Source organism: Somniosus microcephalus, chromosome 18 (genome assembly GCF_052327205.1).
Source record: "Somniosus microcephalus isolate GS21.2 chromosome 18, FLI_Smic_1.0, whole genome shotgun sequence".
NCBI classification, from domain to species: domain Eukaryota; kingdom Metazoa; phylum Chordata; class Chondrichthyes; order Squaliformes; family Somniosidae; genus Somniosus; species Somniosus microcephalus.
Genome location: NC_141004.1, coordinates 81774499 through 81800995, shown reverse-complemented (window position 1 = coordinate 81800995; position 26497 = coordinate 81774499). Strand labels below are relative to the sequence as shown.

The window sequence follows — 26497 nt, the reverse complement described above, 5'->3', positions numbered from 1 at the left end:
TTCTACCAACCCCATCCTTTCTGATTATGCTATACCGCAATGTCGATAATCAGTGCTAACTGCTCGCCCTTGTTAAATGTTGCCTGTATTCAGGAGTTAATCGTGGCAGAGAATCAGTTGATGTTGGGAAATGTTCATTTCTGCGGGTTTGCCGACTGAGGAAATTGGGTGAAATTATTAGTGATGATTTCCCTCTGGAATCTCGCTAATTTCCCAGCATGATTCTAGTGGGTGGGGATGGGAAATTGGGCAGGGAGCTGGTCCACTGGATCCTGCAGCCCATCGCCACTTCTGGAACTAGTGTCTGATGGAGAGATAGACAGAGAAAGAGACTGAGAGCAAGAGAGGTTTTACAACACACGATTCGCGATGATTGTCTTTTAATCGGTGATTGGACGCGGTCCCTTTATGTGTTCTCCCTTGCAGTTGGAGGCGGAGCTTGTCTCTCTGCGCAGTAAACAGGACGAGACCAGCACTGAGAACCTCAAGCTCAATCTGACCAATCAGGAGCTGGAGACGCGGCTGGAGCAGATCCAACAGGAGCTGCAGGAGGCCCAGGATCGGCAGGTGGGCCAAGAGGAGGAAGCAGCTCAACGAGAGGAGAAAGAAGGGTAAGAGACCCTGTACACAGCCCACACACCGTGCACACTACCTGCACACCGTGCACACTCCCCGCACACCGTGCACACTCCCCGCACACCGTGCACACTCCCCGCACACCGTGCACACTCCCCGCACACTGTGCACACTGCACACGGTGCACACACCCCTCACACCGTGCAAACTCTTCGCACACCGTGCACACACCCCGCACACCGTGCACACTCCCCGCACACCGTGCACACTCCCCCACACCGTGCACACTCCCCGCACACAGCCCGCACACCGTGCACACACCTCGCACACCATGCACACACCCCGCAGACCTTGCACACTCCCCCACACCATGCACACAAACTGTGCACAAACCTTGCACACCGTGCACACTCCCCGCACACCGTGCACACTCCTCGCACACCGTGCACACACGCCGCACACCGTGTACAGAGCCCGCACACCTTGCACACACCCCGCTCACCTTGCACACTCCCCGCACACCATGGCTTGCCGGCGGTTGTGGAAATCGAACAATTTATCTTCCCAGTAACCTCTCTCTCTGACACTGTCACTGACGGTCTCTCCCTGTCTGTCTGATTCTTTGGTTTGATTACAGAGAGCGAGATCAATCTCCCGGCAGTGAGGGGCCACGTTCCGATGAAGCTTTTCTGCAGGTAATGAGGGATGGACACAGCAGGGAAAAGGGGGATTCAGTCACAGCCCGTGTGTGTGTGAGGGTAAGCTCTGGTACATGGACAGTACACACCAGGGGAGCAGTGAGGGTTCATGTCCCATCACAGGGCTCAGACAGAGGGCCGGGACACTGACTGTGGATGAGAATTGGGAGAGGGGAGTGGGTGAAATGATGGCAGAATCTTCTGAACAGAATCCAAATTATATCGACTACATTACCCATATCCACCCTTTCTGTTACTTCTTTGAAGAGTTGCATATTATTGGTGAACCCTGACCTTCCCTGTGAAATCCGTGCTGACCACTCTTTGTTATATTTTCAGTTTCCAAATGTTTTTCTGTTACATCTTTGAGGAAGGATTCCATTATCTTTCCTACCACTGACGTTTAGCTAATTGTTCCACAGTTCCCTGGGCTTGTTCGTTCTCTCTTTTATATATAGTCATGGCATTAGCTGTCCGCCAATCCTCTGGCACTGTTCCCTTTTCCAATGAATATTTTTGATATATATGTAACAATGCCTCTGCTATCTCTTCCCTAACTTCTTTTCATATGCGTGGATGCAATCCGTCCGGACCAGGGGTTTTATCCTCTCAAAGTTTGACGATGTTATCCATTACCTCCCCCCTTTCTATCTTATTCAGACCTGGTGTGTCATTACTGGCTAGTTTGTTCTTGGGTTTTAGTGGGTTATATTTCTCCTGGACACTCTTGATCATGCTTTTAAATGTTTCCCATTGCGTTTCTATTTCTATCTTTGTCAGTATTTTTTTCCAGTTTCCATTGTCATCCCTTAAAATGATCTTTTTCCAATTTATTACTTTGGTATTTGTCTTACTTATGTCCTTCTCAATCTTTAGCTTAAGCCTTATCATATTGTGATCACTATTGCCTAGATGTTCTCCTACACTTACCTCTCTTATCTGCTCTGGTTCATTTCCCATTACGAGATCCAGAAGTGCTCCAACTCTCCGACACCTGCTCCTACCTCCACCTGGACCATGACCCCACTACCGAACATCAAACCACCGTTTCCAAGACTGTCACTGACCTCATCTCCTCTGGAGATCTTCCCCCCGCTGCCACCAACCTCATAGTTCCCCAACCCCGCACAGCCCGCTTCTACCTCCTTCCCAAGATCCACAAACAGGACTGCCCTGGTAGACCCATCGTTTCAGCCTGTTCTTGCCCTACGGAACTTATCTCTTCCTATCTTGACTCTATCTTTTCTCCCCTTGTCCAGTCTCTTCCCACCTACATCCGCGACTCTTCGGACGCCCTCCGCCACTTTAACAGTTTCCAGTTTCCTGGCCCCAACCGCTTCCTTTTCACCATGGACGTACAATCCCTCTACGCCTCCATCCCCCACCCGGATGGCCTGAGGGCACTCCGCTTCTTCCTCGAACAGAGGCCCGACCAGTCCCCATCCACCACGACCCTCCTCCGCCTGGCTGAACTTGTTCTCACATTGAACAACTTCTCCTTTAACTCCACTCATTTCCTCCAAATCAAAGGTGTTGCCATGGGTACCCGCATGGGTCCTAGCTATGCCTGCCTTTTCGTGGGCTATGTGGAACAATCTTTGTTCCAGTCCTACTCGGGTCCCCTCCCTCACCTCTTTTTCCGATACATTGATGACTGTATCGGTGCCGTTTCCTGCTCTCGCCCCGAACTTGACAATTTCATTCACTTTGCCTCCAATTTCCACCCTTCCCTCACCTTCACATGGTCCATCTCTGACTCTTCCCTTCCCTTCCTCGACTTCTCCGTCTCCATCTCTGGGGATAGGTTATCGACCAATATTTACTACAAGCCCACTGACTCCCACAGCTACCTGGACTACACTTCCTCCCACCCCGCTTCCTGTAAGGACTCTATTCCATTCTCCCAGTTTCTCCGCCTCCGCCGTATCTGCTCCGACAATGCCACCTTCCACACCAGTGCTTCAGACATGTCTTCCTTTTTCCGCAACCGAGGATTCCCCTCTACCGTGGTTGACACTGCCCTCGACCGTGTCAGTTCTATCTCCCGCACCTCTGCCCTCACCCCTGCCCCTCCCTCCCGGAACCACGATAGGGTTCCCCTTGTCCTCACCTTTCACCCCACCAGCCTCCACATTCAACGGATCATCCTCCGGCATTTCCGCTACCTCCAAAGTGATCCCACCACCAAACGTATCTTCCCCTCCCCTCCCCTTTCAGCATTCCGCAGGGACCGCTCTCTCCGAGACACCCTAGTCCACTCCTCTATCACCCCAAACAGCCCTTCCCCTTCGCCTGGCACCTTCCCGTGCAAGCGGAGGAGATGTAACACCTGCCCCTATACCTCCCCCCTCCCCACTGTCCAGGGCCCCAAACACCCCTTCCAGGTGAAACAGCGATTTACTTGTACTTCTCGCAATCTAGTATACTGTATTCGCTGCTCACGATGCGGTCTCCTCTACATTGGGGAGACCAAACGCAGATTGGGTGACCGCTTTGCGGAACACCTCCGTTCAGTCCGTAAGGGTGACCCCGAGCTTCCGGTCGCCTGTCATTTCAATTCACCGCTCCATTCCCACTCGGACCTCACCGTCCTTGGCCTCTTGTACTGTTCCACGGAAGCTCAACGTAAACTCGAGGAACAGCACCTCATCTTCCGATTAGGCACTCTGCAGCCTTCCGGTCTCAATATCGAGTTCAACAATTTCAGATCATAACCTCGGCCCCTATTTCATTTTTACTCATATTTTTCCACTCCTTTCCTTTCCCCCCCCCCCCCTTTCCTTTTGTTTCTCTCTCACACCTGGCAGCTATCTTTTGCCCTGCCAGTACACTTTACACCTAATCACAGCCTATTACCATCTCGTCTAGCTTCTAATCTCTTTTTCTTCTTTTGGTTCTTTTATTCTTTTGTCCGATCGCAGCCCTGCCTTCGATCTAGTTCGTTTTCTCTCCAGTTTTGAAGAAGGGTCAAACCCGAAACGTCAACTCAAATTTCTCTCCACGGATGTTGCCTGACTTGCTGAGTTTTTCCAGCATTTTCTGTTGTTGCTCCATCTCTTGTTGGGCTTTTTCCACACTGGGTAAGAAACGAGGCCTGAATACATTCTATAAACTCCATTCACTTTACCCCTTTCACCACCTCTTCTCCCCTGATTATTTGGGGGTAGTTAAAATCTCCCATGATTATTATTCTATGTCCTTTACTCATTTCACATATTTGTTTACATATTTCTTCCTCCGTTTCCTCTCCAGTTGGATGGTCTGTAGGATGCACGATTAGCGTGACCAATCCCATCTTTTCTTTTATTTCAATCCATGTGAATTCTGCTTCTAACATTCTGTTAGTTAAATCCCTTTTTCAGACTGACATTGTGGCCCAGAAATTTGGGTTTGGGGCTTCCCGCGGGTGCTAGCCCCCGATCTGCACTTACCTAGTGTGCCGGCCGTTGAGCTGTGGGCCCCCGTGGAATTCCAATCCGGGGCCTGGTCCAGCTGCCGGCGCGCAGTGCTTGCGTATCCCAGGGGCGCAGTTAGTTCGATGCATCCCCTGGGATCACGTGGGCCATGGGGAGCCAATCGGAGCAGGGAATGCTCCATTCATAAGTCTGACAGGAAGAGCTGTCAAGACTTATAAATACTGCGGCCCCAAAACGGCACTAATTCTTCAAATAACTTTTTTAAAAACATCACATTTTTTAAATAAACTATAACTTACATGAAATAACTATTTTAAAGAATCATTTAAATTTTTGAAAGAATAATTTTATTTTCTTACGGGTCTAAAAATAAACTTACCTTTCTTTAAAGTATTTAAAAATAATAAAACTGGAAAAAATGTTTTAATTTTAATTAATTCACCACTGACCTTGTAAAAAGCAGGCCTTGCGACTGCTTTTTAAATGTGTAACTTCTGGAGACTTATCATCCTGGGAAAACCTGCAAAAAAAACGTAAGTTCGATGCGCACGTGCAGCCTCTCCGGCGCACGCGTTCGAACTCTGAACCCCTTCTTTCAGGGGAACGGAAGTGCTGGTTTCCCGCGCATGCGCAGTGCATGCAGGTAACTGGCACTTCCATTGGGCCTACGGGTGAGTACCCCGTCCGTACTCACCCGTGGAGACCCGAATTTCTGGGCCAACATTGTCTCTAATATGTATAGCGACCCCACCCTCCTTCTACCATCCCCATCCTTTCTGATTATGCTATACCGCAATGTCGATAATCAGTGCTAACTGCTCGCCCTTGTTAAATGTTGCCTGTATTCAGGAGTTAATCGTGGCAGAGAATCAGTTGATGTTGGGAGATGTTCATTTCTGCGGGTTTGCCGAGTGAGGGAATTGGGTGAAATTATTAGTGCTGATTTCCCTCTGGAGTCTCGCTAGTTTCCCAGCGTGATTCTGGGGGGTGGGGATGGGAAATTGGGCAGGGAGCTGGTCCACTGGATCCTGCAGCCCATCGCCACTTCTGGAACTAGTGTCTGATGGAGAGATTGACAGAGAAAGAGACTGAGAGCAAGAGAGGTTTTACAATACACGATTCGCGATGATTGTCTTTTAATCAGTGACTGGACGCGGTCCCTTTGAATATTTGTCCCTTCCAGTTGGAGGCGGAGCTTGTCTCTCTGCGCAGTAAACAGGACGAGACCAGCACTGAGAACCTCAAGCTCAATCTGACCAATCAGGAGCTGGAGACGCGGCTGGAACAGATCCAACAGGAGCTGCAGGAGGCCCAGGATCGGCTGGTGGGCCAAGAGGAGGAAGCAGCTCAACGAGAGGAGAAAGAAGGGTAAGAGATTCCCAGGAGGTGTTGTGTACAATGGAGCATTTGATCGTCTCAGTCATTGCCCCATCCCTGTATCCTCTAATCGCACGCCACACACATATTTCCAGCTCCTTCCTCAGGACATACATTATTAACTGCGTCGCCCCCAGCCTCTCTCGCCCACAACACCATGGGGTGGAGATTCCACCAAATATCCATTCTGATTTGAAGGTTGTGATGTCCTGAATTCTCTCCCAGTCTTACATCGGAACAGTGGTGGGCCATTCAGCACTTCGAGCCTGTTCCGTCATTCAATGAATTCATGGCTGAATCCAATAAGTTCTTCCCCTTGATTTATTTTGGGCTCTCTTCTATTACTGGTATTCTATCCTCTTCCTCTATAGTGAAAATGGAGACAAAGTCCTCACTTAATGAGTCTGGCATTTCCTTCTTGGCCATTATAGTCTCTCCTGCATCTGTCTTTACTGGGCCCACATTCCTGCCTCACCTCTCGCTTTCTCTTAATGAATTGATAAAACCTTTAACTGTTGGTGTTGATATTCTTTGCAAGTTTCTTTCTCTTTTGCTATTTCCCACCTTTGCTGGATTTACCCTTTTACCCTTTTCCTTGCCTGTGTGCGAGCCTTTTCCCTTCTCTTGATACTGTCTCTTACCCCCTTTGTTGACCAGGGTTGCTTCACTGCACAAGTGGAGCTTTTGCCTGTTGGGGTGTGTACTGGGTTTGGATTGTACCAAATATCTCTTTGAATGTTTCGCACTGTTCGTCTGTGGATTTACCCAATAACAGCTCAGCCCAGATTTCTGTGGTCAATTTATTTCTCATTCCTTTGTTTGAGACTCTCTCTTCTCCCGCTCAAACCTGAGATAAATTCAGTCGTATTATGGTCACAATTTCAAGATGCTGCTTTACCGTCAGATGGTGAACTAATTCTGGTCCGTTACTCATCGCTAAATCTACTATAACCTGCTCCCTTGTCGGTTCAAAAACAAATTGTTGGCGAACACTGCCCCAACTCCTGTCTCGACACTCATTGCCGCCACCATTTGACCTGTTGTGCTTTCCCCAGTCTATGTGGCCGATCGCAGATCATTTCTATTCCTCCCTCCCTTTGCTCAGCGATCTATTTTCATTCAGTGTAATTTCTCCTTCCCACCCCAGTGTTGACGCACATTAAACTGCGTCCGCCGTCGATTGGCCCGTCTGTGTAATTGGTCAATTTGTATTTAACTCGTCCGTTACACAGAATTACATCGAATTTACACCACAGAAAACAGGCCCTTCGGCCAAACCAGTCGGTGTTGGGGTTTAACATCCAGACGAGCAGTGATCCTAATCCCACGTGCCCGCCCAATTCCGATATCCCTTTCTGCTCTGTTGTTCTCTATTCTGTCCCATCCCTTCCGAACATTAACCACCTCCATCAAGTCCCGCTGTATTCTGCCCCATTCTAATGAAAACAGCCCGAACATTCCAACTCTTCCTGTGTATTAGTATTTCTCACACCGGGCAGCATCATAAGAACATAAGAAATAGGAGCAGGAGTCGGCCATTCGGCCCCTCGAGCCTGCTCCGCCATTCAATAAGATCATGGCTGATCTTCTACCTCATCTCCACTTTCCTGCACTATCCCCATATCCCTTGATTCCTTAATATTCAAAAATCTATCGATCTCAGCCTTGAATATACTCAACGACTGAGCCTCCACAGCCCTCTGGGGTAGAGAATTCCAAAGATTCACCACCCTCTGAGTGAAGAAATTCCTCCTCATCTCAGTCCTAAATGACCGACCCCTTATTCTGAGACTGTGACCCCTGGTTCTAGACTCCCCAGCCAGGGGAAACATCCTCGCTGCATCTACCCTGTCAAGCCCTGTAAGAATTTTATATGTTTCAATGAGATCACCTCTCATTCTTCTAAACTCTAGAGAATATAGGCCTAGTCTACTCAATCTCTCCTCATAGGACAATCCCCCCATCCCAGGAACCAGTCTGGTGAACCTTCGTTGCACTTCCTCTATGGCAAGTATATCCTTCCTTAGATATGGAGACCAAAACTGTCCACAGTACTCCAGGTGTGGTCTCACCAGGGCCCTTCATCCTAGTGAATCTGCTCTCTATCCTCTCTAATTCCTCCACATCCTTCCTATAGTACAGAGCTCCCTATCTCCCTGAGATCCCCCTCCCGGCCACAGAGCAGTCATCGCCCTGTTACAGTCGGTGCTGGTGAAGACAGTGTAATCCTGTTCTCCCTCTGTAATTCCTGCTCCGCAGATTTCAGAGAACTCGCTCAATCCGACGCCGAGCGACTCGCAACACATCGAGCAAACCGGACCCCCTGGGAGAGGATCCTGGGCTCCCTCAGCTGAGGGTCGAAGGTCAGGAAGTGACCGTGGGGACTGGCGGTGATGGAGATGGAGCCTGTGAGGAAACAGCAGCAGCTTCAGCAAGAGATGGAGCAACAGAGAGAATCAAAGAGGTAGCTGGGCCCGGGAAGCAGGCTTCTCCACTGTTAGACCAGCAGCAAGGCCTCATTCCTGCAGGAACTGGCTCTCCCAGTGCTGTCTCCACAGAGAGACTCAGATCTCCTCTTAGACCAGAGGGACGAAGGGTCCGAGCCGTACTGGAACCCGCTCTGGATCAGAGTCAGGCTGTCCTGGTTTAGATGTCAGTTTGTGTCGGCTACTCCTTCAGGGAAAGGTCATAACAAAGAATATCGCGGGAAGACCAAGCGAAAGAATGGCCGCTACTTGGGTAATGTCTAGGAGTGTCACGGGTTTCCCAGCGAGATTCTAGGGGCTGGGGCTTGGAGATCAAGTGGGGAATTAACCAACTAGATCCTGCAGCCTTATACCAGACTGAGAGAGAGACAGGGGAGAGTGAGAGATACTCAGAGAGATGATGTGGAGAGAGCGAGTGAGGCTGACAGAGCAAGAGGGATGATTATAGAGACAGAGAGAGTGAATGACACTGAGAGATATAGAGAGATTGTTTAGAATAAAATGTTTGTGAGGATTGTCTTTTAATCGATTATTGGACACGGACCCTTTGTGTGTTCATCCATTCCAGTTGGAGGCGGAGCTTGTCTCTCTGCGCAGTAAACAGGATGAGACCAGCACTGAGAACCTCAAGCTCAATCTGACCAATCAGGAGCTGGGGACGCGGCTGGAGCAGATCCAACAGGAGCTGCAGGAGGCCCAGGATCGGCTGGTGGGCCAAGAGGAGGAAGCAGCTCAACGAGAGGAGAAAGAAGGGTAAGAGACCCTGTACACAGCCCGCACACCGTGTACACTCCCCGCACACTGTGCACACTCCGCGCACACCGTACACACTCCCCACACACCCTGTACACAGCCCGCACACCGTGCACACTCCCCGCACACCGTGCACACTCCCCGCACACCGTGCACACTCCCCGCATACCGTGCGCACTCCCCGCACACCGTGCACACCCCCCGCACACCGTGCACTCTCCCCGCACACCATGCGCACACCCCGCACACCGTGCGCACTCCCTGCACACCATGCACACTCCCCGCACACCAAGCACACTCCCCACACACCGTGCGCACTCCCCGCACACCGTGTACACACTTCCCACACACCGTGCACACTCCCCGCACACCGTGCACACTCCTCTCAAACCTTGCACACTCCCACGCAAACCGTGCACACTCCCCCGCACACCGTGCACACACCCCACACACCCTGCACACACCCCGCAGATGGTGCACACTCCCCGCACACCGCGCATGCACCCATCACACCGTGCACTCTTCCCGCACACCGTGCACACACCCAGCACACGGTGCACTCTCCCCGCACTCCGTGCACACACCCCGCACACCGTGCGCACAACCCGCACACCGTGCACACTCCCCGCACACCGTGCACACTCCCCGCACAACGTGCACACTCACTGCACACCGTGTACACATGCCGCAAACCGTGCACACACCCCGCACACCGTGCACACTCCCCGTACATCATGAGTTGCCAGCGGTTGAAGAAATCGAACAATTTATCTTCCCAGTAACCCTTCTCTCTCTGACACTGTCACTGACGGTCTCTCCCTGTCTGTCTGATTCTTTGGTTTGATTACAGAGAGCGAGATCAATCTCCCGGCAGTGAGGGGCCACGTTCCGATGAAGCTTTACTGCAGGTAATGAGGGATGGACACAGCAGGGAAAAGGGGAGATTCAGTCACAGCCCGTGTGTGTGTGAGGGTGAGCTCTGGTACATGGACAGTACACACCGGGGGAGCAGTGAGGGTTCATGTCCCATCACTGGGCTCAGACAGAGGGCCGGGACACTGACTGTGGATGAGAATGGGGAGAGGGGAGTGGGTGAAATAATGGCAGAATCTTCTGAACAGAATCCAAATTATATCGACTACATTACCCATATCCACCCTTTCTGTAACTTCGAGGAGTTGAATGATATTGGTGAACCCTGACCTTCCCTGTGAAATCCGTGCTGACCACTCTTTGTTATATTTTCAGTATCTAAATGTTTTTCTGTTACATCTTTTGTACTGTATGTACCTTTAAGAGCCCCTGTGTACTGTAATACCGGTAGTGACCACTCGGGTATATAAGCCTGTATAGTGTCTTGTATCTTTTAGTTCACCTCCAGACTTTGTCCAGTAAACACCTGTTAAACCAACTCCTGCATTCCGTGTCTCCATTAACACACGGATACAACAGTGGCGACGAATTGGAAACGGACTTACCTGCAATTCGGCAGCACCTCAAGGAGGTCGATTCCTCAGACGAAGGTCGAAGAAAAAAAACGAAAAAAAATTAAAAAACTGGCTTCACCAGCTAGCCGGGCTGGTGGCAGGTACTGCACTAATCCTTCCTGGTCGGCGGGCTGGGGCTCGATCGGGTGGCTCTGCAGCGGGGCCGAGCAGCGAGTCGGAAGGCGGAGGCAAATAGAGACGGAGGGTGGAGCACTCAGGAGACGGCCGGCGCTGCAAAGCAGGTCGGCGTTCAGACCAAGCAGAGGGAGGGAAAAGTCCAAGAGAGTCCGGCGGGAACGAGTCTCCAACTATTAAAAATATCTGTGTAAATAAAAACCGCGGAGAACAGCGTTGTCAGCAGCGGCAGCGGCGGGAAAGCGCGGGAGGCGCCATTTTTTTCTCGGCAGGGAAGAAAGGAAAGCGCGGGAGGCGCCATTTTTGATTTTCAGAATGCCTAAGACTGGCAATATTACTGCTTTCGATAGTAATATAGAGGATTGGATGACATATGTGGAAAGAGTGGAGGTATATTGTACAGCGAATGAAGTAGAGGATGATAAAAAGGCATCGGTACTTCTAAATCTGATGGGCGCAAGGACATGCGGGCTGTTACGAAACTTAATCACTCCAGCCAAACCGATGGACAAGAATTTTAAGGAGATTGTTGATACCCTACAGGAGCACTTAAACCCAACACCACTGCTGATAGCGGAACGATTCAAATTCTTCAGGAGGAATCAGCACAAGAATGAAAGTAACGCTGATTACTTCACCGAATTAAGAAAGCTGTCAAAGCACTGCCAATTCGGGGCAGGACTGGCAGATTCTCTACGAGACAAATTCATCTGCGGTCTCCTAAGTGAAGGAACACAGAAAAGGCTACTTTCTGAGAAAGATTTGACACTGGACAAGGCTTTCAGTGTGGCTGTATCATACGAAGCAGCAGCAAGAGGAGCTGCAGAGATACAGCAAAATCCACAGGACTTCGGCACCCATGAAATGACACGGGGTTTCGAGAGATGTTATCGCTGCGGCAGATCCACCCATGACCAGAGGGACTGCTGGTCCAAGGACAAAGCATGCAGGCAATGCGGAAAGATGGGACACATTGCACGTGTATGCCGATCTGGAAACAAAAAAATCCACTGACAGAAAAAACATCAATAAGGAAAAGTACAGAAAGGTACAAATAATGATGGACAGTAGCTCCGAAGACCAGAAGAGCGATAGCGACTCCGGAAACAAGAGACTAAGCTGTCTCAAATTACGTAATGTAATTGCCAAAGAAGATTACCAGACCATTTGGGTTACCCTCATGATAGCGGGGTCCCCAGTTAAAATGGAGCTAGATACAGGATCAGCTCTGACCGTCATAAGTCGACGGGATTATGAGCGGCTATTTCCGCATATACCTTTGAAAGACACATCCATTATCTTGAAGACATATACGGGGCAGAAAGTATACCCCAGAGGGAAAATAAGGGTGCCTGTTGTATACAACGGCAAGGAAATACAGAAGTTGTATTTATACGTTCTGCAAGATGGTGGTCCACCGCTGTTGGGACGTGAATGGATCAGGAAGATACGTTTAGACTGGCACTCCATTCAGGCATTGACGGTGACCAGTAAGAAAAAAAATGATGATGGCGTCATACCTGAACGATTAAAAGACATCTTGGCCAACGCCAAAGAAGTGTTTCAACAGGAACTAGGAACCTTGAAAGGCGTTACCGCCTTAATAAAAGTGGAAGATGCGGCAATTCCCAAGTTTTTTAAGGCAAGGCCGGTGGCATACGCAATTCGTCCAGCAGTCGAGGCAGAGCTGGAGAATTTGGAAAAGGCAGGTGTGTTATCCAAGGTAGATTGGAGCGAGTGGGCAACACCCATCGTCCCGGTCATGAAGAAAATGTTGAATAATGATAAATCTGAAGAACAGAGAAAAATTCGCATCTGTGGGGAATTCAAGGTGACTGTAAACCCGGTCCTTCACATGGTACAGTATCCTCTTCCGAGGATAGAAGATATTTTCGCCTCACTATCCGGAGGGAAACGTTTCACCAAAATTGATTGGCACAGGCATATCTACAGATGGAGGTTGAGGAGGCCTCTAAAAAGTATCTCACGATAAACACACACAAAGGCCTGTACCAGTACAATTGATTGGTTTTCGGAGTAGCATCAGCTCCAGCTATCTGGCAAAGAGCTATGGAGCAAGTCCTGCAAGGGATTCCGGGGACTCAATGCTACCTAGATGACATCCTTGTAACAGGAGAAAATGACAACGAGCACCTTGCCAATTTGGAGCAGGTGCTCACTAGGCTGAAAGAACGGGGCCTACGAGCAAATCGCCCCAAGTGCGAATTTTTCCAGAAACAAATATCATATTGTGGCCATATAATTAACGAAGAAGGGTTGCATAAGTCACCTGAAAAAATTGAAGCGGTCATAAAAGCCCCAGCACCTGAAAATGTCTCACAATTAAGGTCGTTCCTGGGATTGATAAGTTACTATCATAAATTTTTACCGAACTTGTCAACTGTTCTGCACCCTCTTAACGCACTGCTACAAAGGGGAGTAATTTGGAAATGGAGCGAAGACTGTAAACGTGCCTTCCACAAATGCAAAGGCTTGATCACATCCAAGGAAGTTTTGGCTCATTACAGCCCATCACTGCCAATCAGACTGGCGTGCGATGCATCCCCTTACGGCATAGGAGTGGTACTATCGCATAGATTCCCTGATGGCTCGGAGCGGCCGATAGCTTTTGCGTCACGCTCATTGAACTCAGCTGAGCGTAACTATGCCCAGATCAACAGGGAAGCACTCAGCCTGGTGTGGGGAGTGAAGAAATTCAACCATTACCTACACGGACAAAAATTTACCTTGTTGACTGACCATCAACCCCTCGTCTCCATATTCAACCCTAAAAAGGGCGTTCCCATTATGACAGCGCAAAGGCTACAGAGGTGGTCCCTTTTCCTAGGGGCACACCAATATGACATAGAATACAAAGGATCAAAACAGCATGGGAATGGTGACGGTTTATCGCGCCTACCATTGCCAACGGTAGAAGAGGCACCTACAGTGGACCCAGTGGAGATGTTCCACTCAACCATAGTGGAATGTCTACCAGTAACAAATTCTACCATTGAAAAGGAAACGAGAAATGACCCGACTCTCTCACGAGTCTACGATTTAATGGTGAAGGGATGGCCAGCACATGGCGAACCACTGTTGCCAGCATTCTCGCAAAGAAGAGAACAGCTGTCAGTGTGCCGAGGAACCTTGATATGTGGTTCCAGAGTGGTGATTCCACCCAAACTCCAGGATAAAGTGCTAAAGGAGCTTCACGAGGGGCATCTGGGTGGAGTGAAAATGAAGAACCTAGCCAGAGCGTTTGTGTGGTGGCCAGGTATCGATGGAGACATCGAAGAAATGACCAAGAGCTGTCTAGGATGCCAGAAGGTCCAAAACGCCCCACCACAAGCCCCTCTACATCCATGGGAGTGGCCCTCATCTCCATGGCAAAGGGTACATATCGACTTTGCTGGTCCATTTATGGACTCAATGTTCTTAATCGCGGTTGATGCACACTCCAAGTGGCCGGAGGTAATAAAGATGCCCTCCACCACCACGGAAAAAACCATCACAGTATTAAGGACCATATTTGCCGGGAATGGGCTGCCTGAACAGATCTGTTCTGATAATGGACCGCAATTTGTGTCCGAAGAATTCAGGAAGTTCTTAAAAAAACAATGGGGTAAAGCACTACACATCCGCCCCATACCATCCCGCCACCAATGGATTAGCTGAAAGATTTGTCCAGACCTTCAAGAAGGCCATAAAGGCCATGGGTAATGAAGACATAAATCTACAACATAAGGTAGATAACTTCTTGTTTGCATACAGGAATGCAACACGTGGTTACAAACCAAACTCCCGCCAGGACGTTTTTCAATAGAAGTCTAAGATGCCGGCTGGATTTGATCAAGCCAAACAACAGAAGGGACGTAGAGAACCGAACATTTCAAGGCATGAATGAAAGGCCAACTAGAACCTTCCAGATAGGTCAACAAGTTTTGGCCCGGGACTTCTGTACCGAGAAATGGCAGCCTGGAACTATTTGCACACTACTAGGACCGCTGATGTATACCGTGGACATTGGAGATAGTATAATAAGGTGCCATGCTGACCAGATCATAGAGTCATCCGAAAAGGGACAACCTACACCACAACTCTATACGCCTAATGATGAAGCAGAGATACCATAGTATCTACCTGCGATCTGATGATACTGGAACCAGATGAACCCGACACTGGCATTCAAGCCGAATCGACCTTGCCAAAAGAACCGACTACACCACTGAAAACTACTACACCACCGAGGCGTTATCCGGACCGAGTCAGGAAGCCTCCAGAGAGACTGACTTATAATTGATTAACTGCAGCAAATGTGTAGATTATTGTTCTTGTAAACATGTTCATTAATGATTACTTAAAATGTTATGTACTAATTATCTAAAAGGGGAGGAATTGTAGTGTATGTACCTTTAAGAGCCCCTGTGTACTGTAATACCGGTAGTGACCACTCGGGTATATAAGGCTGTACAGTGTCTTGTATCTTTTAGTTCACCTCCAGACTTTGTTCAGTAAACACCTGTTAAACCAACTCCTGCATTCCGTGTCTTCATTAACACACGGATACAACATCTTTGAGGAAGGATTCTATTATCTTTCCTACCACTGACGTTTAGCTAATTGTTCCACAGTTCCCTGGACTTGTTCATTCTCTCTTTTATATATAGTCACGGCATTAGCTGTCCGCCAGTCCTCTGGCACTGTTCCCTTTTCTAATGAATTTTTTTCATATGTATGTAACAATGCCTCTGCTATCTCTTCCCTAACTTCTTTTCATATGCGTGGATACAATCCGTCCAGACCAGGGGTTTTATCCTCTCAAGGTTTGACGATGTTATCCATTATCTCCCCCCTTTCTATCTTATTCAGACATGGTGTTTCATTACTGGCTAGTTTGTTCTTGGGTTTTAGTGGGTTATATTTCTCCTGGACAATATTGATCATTCTTTTAAATGTTTCCCATTGCTTTTCTATTTCTATCTTTGTCAGTATTTTTTTCCAGTTTCCAATGTCACCATCCCTTAAAATGATCTTTTTCCAATTTATTACTTTGGTATTTGTCTTACTTATGTCCTTCTCAATCTTTAGCTTAAGCCTTATCATGTTGTGATCACTATTGCCTAGATGTTCTCCTACACTTACCTCTCTTATCTGCTCTGGTTCATTTCCCATTACTAGATCCAGAAGTGCTCCATCTCTTGTTGGGCTTTTTACACACTGGGTAAGAAACGAGTCCTGAACACATTCTCCAAACTCCATTCACTTTACCCCTTTCACCACCTCTTCTCCCCTGATTATTTCGGGGTAGTTAAAATCTCCCATGATTATTATTCTATGTCCTTTACTCATTTCACGTATTTGTTTACATATTTCTTCCTCCGTTTCCTCTCCAGTTGGATGGACTGTAGGATACCCGATTAGCGTGATCCATCCCTTCTGATTTTTTATTTCAATCCATATGGATTCTGTTTCTAACATTCTGTTAGTTAAGTCCCTTTTTCTGACTGCCATTATGTTGTCTCTAATGTGTATAGCAACTCCACCCTCCTTCTACCATCCCCATCCTTTCTGATTATGCTATACCGCAATGTCGATAATCAGTGCTAACTGCTCGCCCTTGTTAAATGTTGCCTGTATTCAGGAGTTAATCGTGGCAGAGGATCAGTTGATGTTGGGAAATGTTCATTTCTGCGGGTTTGCTGACTGAGGGAATTGGGTGAAATTATTAGTGCTGATTTCCCTCTGGAGTCTCGCTAGTTTCCCAGTGTGATTCTGGGGGGTGGGGATGGGAAATTGGGCAGGGAGCTGGTCCACTGGATCCTGCAGCCCATCGCCACTTCTGGAACTACTGTCTGATGGAGAGATAGACAGAGAAAGAGACTGAGAGCAAGAGAGGATTTACAATACACGATTCGCGATGATTGTCTTTTAATCAGTGACTGGACGCGGTCCCTTTGTGTGTTCGTCCCTTCCAGTTGGAGGCGGAGCTTGTCTCTCTGCGCAGTAAACAGGACGAGACCAGCACTGAGAACCTCAAGCTCAATCTGACCAATCAGGAGCTGGAGACGCGACTGGAGCAGATCCAACAGGAGCTGCAGGAGGCCCAGGATCGGCTGGTGGGCCAAGAGGAGGAAGCAGCTCAACGAGTGGAGAAAGAAGGGTAAGAGATTCCCAGGAGGTGTTGTGTACAATGGAGCATTTGATCATCTCAGTCATTGCCCCATCCCTGTATCCTCTAATCGCACGCCACACACATATTTCCAGCTCCTTCCTCAGGACATACATTATTAACTGCGTCGCCCCCAGCCTCTCTCGCCCACAACACCATGGGGTGGAGATTCCACCAAATATCCATTCTGATTTGAAGGTTGTGATGTCCTGAATTCTCTGCCAGTCTTACATCGGAACAGTGGTGGGCCATTCAGCACTTCGAGCCTGTTCCGTCATTCAATGAATTCATGGCTGAATCCAATAAGTTCTTCCCCTTGATTTATTTTGGCTCTCTTCTATTACTGGTATTCTATCCTCTTCCTCTATAGTGAAAATGGATACAAAGTCCTCACTTAATGAGTCTGGCATTTCCTTCTTGGCCATTATAGTCTCTCCTGCATCTGTCTTTACTGGGCCCACATTCCTGCCTCACCTCTCGCTTTCTCTTAATGAATTGATAAAACCTTTAACTGTTGGTGTTGATATTCTTTGCAAGTTTCTTTCTCTTTTGCTATTTCCCACCTTTGCTGGATTTACCCTTTTACCCTTTTCCTTGCCTGTGTGTGAGCCTTTTCCCTTCTCTTGATACTGTCTCTTACCCCCTTTGTAGACCAGGGTTGCTTCACTGCACAAGTGGAGCTTTTGCCTGTTGGGGTGTGTACTGGGTTTGGATTGTACCAAATATCTCTTTGAATGTTTCGCACTGTTCGTCTGTGGATTTACCCAATAACAGCTCAGCCCAGATTTCTGTGGTCAATTTATTTCTCATTCCTTTGTTTGAGACTCTCTCTTCTCCCGCTCAAACCTGAGATAAATTCAGTCATATTATGGTCACAATTTCAAGGTGCTGCTTTACCGTCAGATGGTGAACTAATTCTGGTCCGTTACTCATCACTAAATCTACTATAACCTGCTCCCTCGTCGGTTCAAAAACAAATTGTTGGCGAACACTGCCCCAACTCCTGTCTCGACACTCATTGCCGTCACCATTTGACCTGTTGTGCTTTCCCCAGTCTATCTGGCCGATCGCAGATCATTTCTATTCCTCCCTCCCTTTGCTCAGCGATCTATTTTCATTCAGTGTAATTTCTCCTTCCCGCCCCAGTGTTGACCCACATTAAACTGCGTCCGCCGTCGATTGGCCCGTCTGTGTAATTGGTCAATTTGTATTTAACTCGTCCGTTACACAGAATTACATCGAATTTACACCACAGAAAACAGGCCCTTCGGCCAAACCAGTCGGTGTTGGGGTTTAACATCCAGACGAGCAGTGATCCTAATCCCAAGTGCCCGCCCCATTCCGATATCCCTTTCTGCTCTGTTGTTCTCTATTCTGTCCCATCCCTTCCGAACATTAACCACCTCCATCAAGTCCCCCTGTATTCTGCCCCATTCTAATGAAAACAGCCCGAACATTCCAACTCTTCCTGTGTATTAGTATTTCTCACACCGGGCAGCACCATAAGAACATAAGAAATAGGAGCAGGAGTCGGCCATTCGGCCCCTCGAGCCTGCTCCGCCATTCAGTAAGATCATGGCTGATCTTCTACCTCATCTCCACTTTCCTGCACTATCCCCATATCCCTTGATTCCTTAATATTCAAAGATCTATCGATCTCAGCCTTGAATATACTCAACGACTGAGCCTCCACAGCCCTCTGGGGTAGAGAATTCCAAAGATTCACTGCCCTCTGAGTGAAGAAATTTCTCCTCATCCCAGTCCTTATTCTGAGACTGTGACCCCTGGTTCTAGACTCCCCAGCCAGGGGAAACATCCTCGCTGCATCTACCCTGTCAAGCCCTGTAAGAATGTTGTATGTTTCAATGAGATCACCTCTCATTCTTCTAAACTCCAGAGAATATAGGCCTAGTCTACTCAATCTCTCCTCATAGGACAATCCCCCCATCCCAGGAATCAGTCTGGTGAACCTTCGTTGCACTCCCTCTATGGCAAGTATATCCTTCCTTAGGTATGGAGACCAAAACTGTCCACAATACTCCAGGTATGGTCTCACCAGGGCCCTTCATCCGAGTGAATCTGCTCTCTATCCTCTCTAATTCCTCCACATCCTTCCTATAGTACAGAGCTCCCTATCTCCCTGAGATCCCCCTCCCGGCCACAGAGCAGTCATCGCCCTGTTACAGTCGGTGCTGGTGAAGACAGTGTAATCCTGTTCTCCCTCTGTAATTCCTGCTCCGCAGACTTCAGAGAACTCACTCAATCCGACGCCGAGCGACTCGCAACACGTCGAGCAAACCGGACCCCCTGGGAGAGGATCCTGGGCTCCCTCAGCTGAGGGTCGAAGGTCAGGAAGTGACCGTGGGGACTGGCGGTGATGGAGATGGAGCCTGTGAGGAAACAGCAGCAGCTTCAGCAAGAGATGGAGCAACAGAGAGAATCAAAGAGGTAGCTGGGCCCGGGAAGCAGGCTTCTCCACTGTTAGACCAGCAGCAAGGCCTCATTCCTGCAGGAACTGTCTCTCCCAGTGCTGTCTCCACAGAGTGACTCAGATCTCCTCTTAGACCAGAGGGACGAAGGGTCCCAGCCGTACTGGAACCCGCTCTGGATCAGAGTCAGGCTGTCCTGGTTTAGGTCTCAGTTTGTGTCGGCTACACCTTCAGGGAAAGGTCATAACAAAGAATATCACGGGAAGACCAAGCGAAAGAATGGCCGCTACTTGGGTAATGTCTAGGAGTGTCACGGGTTTCCCAGCGAGATTCTAGGGGCTGGGGCTTGGAGATCAAGTGGGGAATTAACCAACTAGATCCTGCAGCCTTATACCAGACTGAGAGAGAGACAGGGGAGAGAGTGAGAGAGATAATCAGAGAGTTGATGTGGAGAGAGTGAGCGAGGCTGACAGAGCAAGAGGGATGAGATATAGAGACAGAGAGAGTGAATGACACTGAGAGATATAGAGAGATTGTTTAGAATAAAATTTTTGTGAGGATTGTCTTTTAATCGATTATTGGACATGGACCCTTTGTGTGTTCGTCCCTTCCAGTTGGAGGCGGAGCTTGTCTCTCTGCGCAGTAAACAGGACGAGACCAGCACTGAGAACCTCAAGCTCAATCTGACCAATCAGGAGCTGGGGACGCGGCTGGAGCAGATCCAACAGGAGCTGCAGGAGGCCCAGGATCGGCTGGTGGGCCAAGAGGAGGAAGCAGCTCAACGAGAGGAGAAAGAAGGGTAAGAGACCACAGCCTGCACACCGCGTACACTCCCCGCACACCGTGCACACTCCCCGCACACCGTGCACACCATGCGCACACCGTGCACACTTCCCGCACACCGTGCACACCCCCCGCACACCGTGCACACTCCCCGCACACAGTGCACAATCCCTGCAGACCGTGCACGCTCCCCGCACACAGTGCACAATCCCTGCAGACCGTGCACACACCCCGCACACCGTGCACACACCCCGCACACCGTACACACTCCACGCACACTGTGCACATTCCCCGCATACGATACACACTCCCCGCACACCGTGCACACTCCCCACACACCATGCACACTCCCCGCATGCACCCCGCACACTGTGCACACTCCCCGCACACCGTGCACTCTCCCCGCACACCGTGCACACTCCCCGCACACCGTGCACACTCCACACACACCGTGCACACTCTCGGCACACCGTGCACACTCCCCGCACACCGTGCACACTCCGCGCACACTGTACACACTCCCCACACACCCTGTACACAGCCCGCACACCGTGCACACTCCCCGCACACCGTGCACACTCCCCGCACACCGTGCACACTCCCCGCATACCGTGCACACTCCCCGCACACCGTGCACTCTCCCCGCACACCGTGCGCACTCCCTGCACACCGTGCACACTCCCCGCACACCGAGCACACTCCCCACACACCGTGCGCACTCCCCGCACACCGTGTACACACTTCCCGCACACCGTGCACACTCCCCGCACACCGTGCACACTCCTCTCAAACCTTGCACACTCCCCCGCAAACCGTGCACACTCCCCCGCACACCGTGCACACACCCCACACACCCTGCACACACCCCGCAGGCGGTGCACACTCCCCGCACACCGCGCATGCACCCATCACACCGTGCACTCTCCCCGCACACCGTGCACACACCCAGCACACGGTGCACTCTCCCCGCACTCCGTGGACTCACCCAGCACACTGTGCACACACCCCGCACACCGTGCGCACAACCCGCACACTGTACACACTCCCCGCACACCGTGCACACTCCCCGCACAACGTGCACACTCACTGCGCACCGTGCACACACGCCGCAAACCGTGCACACACCCCGCACACCGTGCACACTCCCCGTACATCATGAGTTGCCAGTGGTTGAAGAAATCGAACAATTTATCTTCCCAGTAACCCTTCTCTCTCTGACACTGTCACTGACGGTCTCTCCCTGTCTGTCTGATTCTTTGGTTTGATTACAGAGAGCGAGATCAATCTCCCGGCAGTGAGGGGCCACGTTCCGATGAAGCTTTTCTGCAGGTAATGAGGGATGGACACAGCAGGGAAAAGGGGGGATTCAGTCACAGCCCGTGTGTGTGTGAGGGTGAGCTCTGGTACATGGACAGTACACACCGGGGGAGCAGTGAGGGTTCATGTCCCATCACTGGGCTCAGACAGAGGGCCGGGACACTGACTGTGGATGAGAATGGGGAGAGGGGAGTGGGTGAAATAATGGCAGAATCTTCTGAACAGAATCCAAATTATATCGACTACATTACCCATATCCACCCTTTCTGTTACTTCGAGGAGTTGAATGATATTGGTGAACCCTGACCTTCCTTGCGAAATCAGTGCTGACTACTCTTTGTTATATTTTCAGTATCTAAATGTTTTTCTGTTACATCTTTTGTTCTGTATGTACCTTGAAGAGCCCCTGTGTACTGTAATACCGGTAGTGACCACTCGGGTATATAAGCCTGTATAGTGTCTTGTATCTTTTAGTTCACCTCCAGACTTTGTCCAGTAAACACCTGTTAAACCAACTCCTGCATTCCGTGTCTCCATTAACACACGGATACAACAGTGGCGACGAATTGGAAACGGACTTACCTGCAATTCGGCAGCACCTCAAGGAGGTCGATTCCTCAGACGAAGGTCGAAGAAAAAAAACGAAAAAAAATTAAAAAACTGGCTTCACCAGCTAGCCGGGCTGGTGGCAGGTACTGCACTAATCCTTCCTGGTCGGCGGGCTGGGGCTCGATCGGGTGGCTCTGCAGCGGGGCCGAGCAGCGAGTCGGAAGGCGGAGGCAAATAGAGACGGAGGGTGGAGCACTCAGGAGACGGCCGGCGCTGCAAAGCAGGTCGGCGTTCAGACCAAGCAGAGGGAGGGAAAAGTCCAAGAGAGTCCGGCGGGAACGAGTCTCCAACTATTAAAAATATCTGTGTAAATAAAAACCGCGGAGAACAGCGTTGTCAGCAGCGGCAGCGGCGGGAAAGCGCGGGAGGCGCCATTTTTTTCTCGGCAGGGAAGAAAGGAAAGCGCGGGAGGCGCCATTTTTGATTTTCAGAATGCCTAAGACTGGCAATATTACTGCTTTCGATAGTAATATAGAGGATTGGATGACATATGTGGAAAGAGTGGAGGTATATTGTACAGCGAATGAAGTAGAGGATGATAAAAAGGCATCGGTACTTCTAAATCTGATGGGCGCAAGGACATGCGGGCTGTTACGAAACTTAATCACTCCAGCCAAACCGATGGACAAGAATTTTAAGGAGATTGTTGATACCCTACAGGAGCACTTAAACCCAACACCACTGCTGATAGCGGAACGATTCAAATTCTTCAGGAGGAATCAGCACAAGAATGAAAGTAACGCTGATTACTTCACCGAATTAAGAAAGCTGTCAAAGCACTGCCAATTCGGGGCAGGACTGGCAGATTCTCTACGAGACAAATTCATCTGCGGTCTCCTAAGTGAAGGAACACAGAAAAGGCTACTTTCTGAGAAAGATTTGACACTGGACAAGGCTTTCAGTGTGGCTGTATCATACGAAGCAGCAGCAAGAGGAGCTGCAGAGATACAGCAAAATCCACAGGACTTCGGCACCCATGAAATGACACGGGGTTTCGAGAGATGTTATCGCTGCGGCAGATCCACCCATGACCAGAGGGACTGCTGGTCCAAGGACAAAGCATGCAGGCAATGCGGAAAGATGGGACACATTGCACGTGTATGCCGATCTGGAAACAAAAAAATCCACTGACAGAAAAAACATCAATAAGGAAAAGTACAGAAAGGTACAAATAATGACGGACAGTAGCTCCGAAGACCAGAAGAGCGATAGCGACTCCGGAAACAAGAGACTAAGCTGTCTCAAATTACATAATGTAATTGCCAAAGAAGATTACCAGACCATTTGGGTTACCCTCACGATAGCGGGGTCCCCAGTTAAAATGGAGCTAGATACAGGATCAGCTCTGACCGTCATAAGTCGACGGGATTACGAGCGGCTATTTCCGCATATACCTTTGAAAGACACATCCATTATCTTGAAGACATATATGGGGCAGAAAGTATACCCCAGAGGGAAAATAAGGGTGCCTGTTGTATACAACGGCAAGGAAATACAGAAGTTGTATTTATACGTTCTGCAAGATGGTGGTCCACCGCTGTTGGGGCGTGAATGGATCAGGAAGATACGTTTAAACTGGCACTCCATTCAGGCACTGACGGTGACCAGTAAGACAAAAAATGATGATGACGTCATACCTGAACTATTAAAAGACATCTTGGCCAACGCCAAAGAAGTGTTTCAACAGGAACTAGGAACCTTGAAAGGCGTTACCGCCTCAATAAAAGTGGAAGATGCGGCAATTCCCAAGTTTTTTAAGGCAAGGCCGGTGGCATACGCAATTCGTCCAGCAGTCGAGGCAGAGCTGGAGAATTTGGAAAAGGCAGGCATGTTATCCAAGGTAGATTGGAGCGAGTGGGCAACACCCATCGTCCCGGTCATGAAGAAAACGTTGAATAATGATAAATCTGAAGAACAGAGAAAAATTCGCATCTGTGGGGACTTCAAGGTGACTGTAAACCCGGTCCTTCACATGGTACAGTATCCTCTTCTGAGGATAGAAGATATTTTCGCCTCACTATCCGGAGGGAAACGTTTCACCAAAATTGATTGGCACAGGCATATCTACAGATGGAGGTTGAGGAGGCCTCTAAAAAGTATCTCACGATAAACACACACAAAGGCCTGTACCAGTACAATTGATTGGTTTTTGGAGTAGCATCAGCTCCAGCTATCTGGCAAAGAGCTATGGAGCAAGTCCTGCAAGGGATTCCGGGGACTCAATGCTACCTAGATGACATCCTTGTAACAGGAGAAAATGACAACGAGCACCTTGCCAATTTGGAGCAGGTGCTCACTAGGCTGAAAGAACGGGGCCTACGAGCAAATCGCCCCAAGTGCGAATTTTTCCAGAAACAAATATCATATTGTGGCCATATAATTAACGAAGAAGGGTTGCATAAGTCACCTGAAAAAATTGAAGCGGTCATAAAAGCCCCAGCACCTGAAAATGTCTCACAATTAAGGTCGTTCCTGGGATTGATAAATTACTATCATAAATTTTTACCGAACTTGTCAACTGTTCTGCACCCTCTTAACGCACTGCTACAAACGGGAGTAATTTGGAAATGGAGCGAAGACTGTAAACGTGCCTTCCACAAATGCAAAGGCTTGATCACATCCAAGGAAGTTTTGGCTCATTACAGCCCATCACTGCCAATCAGACTGGCGTGCGATGCATCCCCTTACGGCATAGGAGCGGTATTATCGCATAGATTCCCTGATGGCTCGGAGCGGCCGATAGCTTTTGCGTCACGCTCATTGAACTCAGCTGAGCGTAACTATGCCCAGATCAACAGGGAAGCACTCAGCCTGGTGTGGGGAGTGAAGAAATTCAACCATTACCTACACGGACAAAAATTTACCTTGTTGACTGACCATCAACCCCTCGTCTCCATATTCAACCCTAAAAAGGGTGTTCCCATTATGACAGCGCAAAGGCTACAGAGGTGGTCCCTTTTCCTAGGGGCACGCCAATATGACATAGAATACAAAGGATCAAAACAGCATGGGAATGCTGACGGTTTATCGCGCCTACCATTGCCAACGGTAGAAGAGGCACCTACAGTGGACCCAGTGGAGATGTTCCACTCAACCATAGTGGAATGTCTACCAGTAACAAATTCTACCATTGAAAAGGAAACGAGAAATGACCCGACTCTCTCACGAGTCTACGATTTAACGGTGAAGGGATGGCCAGCACATGGCGAACCATTGTTGCCAGCATTCTCGCAAAGAAGAGAACAGCTGTCAGTGTGCCGAGGAACCTTGATATGTGGTTCCAGAGTGGTGATTCCACCCAAACTCCAGGATAAAGTGCTAAAGGAGCTTCACGAGGGGCATCTGGGTGGAGTGAAAATGAAGAACCTAGCCAGAGCGTTTGTGTGGTGGCCAGGTATCGATGGAGACATCGAAGAAATGACCAAGAGCTGTCTAGGATGCCAGAAGGTCCAAAACGCCCCACCACAAGCCCCTCTACATCCATGGGAGTGGCCCTCATCTCCATGGCAAAGGGTACATATCGACTTTGCTGGTCCATTTATGGACTCAATGTTCTTAATCGCGGTTGATGCACACTCCAAGTGGCCGGAGGTAATAAAGATGTCCTCCACCACCACGGAAAAAACCATCACAGTATTAAGGACCATATTTGCCGGGAATGGGCTGCCTGAACAGATCTGTTCTGATAATGGACCGCAATTTGTGTCCGAAGAATTCAGGAAGTTCTTAAAAAAACAATGGGGTTAAGCACTACACATCCGCCCCATACCATCCCGCCACCAATGGATTAGCTGAAAGATTTGTCCAGACCTTCAAGAAGGCCATAAAGGCCATGGGTAATGAAGACATAAATCTGCAACATAAGGTAGATAACTTCTTGTTGGCGTACAGGAATGCAACACATGTGGTTACAAACCAAACTCCCGCCAGGATGTTTTTCAATAGAAGTCTAAGATGCCGGCTGGATTTGATCAAGCCAAACAACAGAAGGGATGTAGAGAACCGGCAATTTCAAGGCATGAATGAAAGGCCAACTAGAACCTTCCAGATAGGTCAACAAGTTTTGGCCCGGGACTACCGTACCGAGAAATGGCAGCCTGGAACTATTTGCACACGACTAGGACCGCTGATGTATACCGTGGACATTGGAGAAAGTATAATAAGGCGCCATGCTGACCAGATCATAGAGTCATCCAAAAAGGGACAACCTACACCACAACTCTATACGCCTAATGATGAAGCAGAGATACCATAGTATC

At 49.2% G+C, this 26497-nt stretch overlaps 1 protein-coding gene across 1 annotated transcript in view; it reads left to right on the top strand.

Moving 5' to 3' along the window:
• Positions 1 to 26497, top strand: part of LOC147105410 (uncharacterized) — a gene marked incomplete at its 5' end in the record, with an annotated part of 278987 nt that overhangs the window by 138410 nt on the left and 114080 nt on the right. The window contains 8 exons of the mRNA XM_086011725.1: positions 427 to 611; positions 1214 to 1271; positions 5874 to 6058; positions 8327 to 8531; positions 9122 to 9306; positions 10157 to 10214; positions 16907 to 17091; positions 21584 to 21641. Of these exons, the coding sequence (XP_085867851.1) occupies positions 427 to 611; positions 1214 to 1271; positions 5874 to 6058; positions 8327 to 8531; positions 9122 to 9306; positions 10157 to 10214; positions 16907 to 17091; positions 21584 to 21641 (1119 nt within the window). The remainder of the gene's footprint in view (positions 1 to 426; positions 612 to 1213; positions 1272 to 5873; positions 6059 to 8326; positions 8532 to 9121; positions 9307 to 10156; positions 10215 to 16906; positions 17092 to 21583; positions 21642 to 26497) is intronic.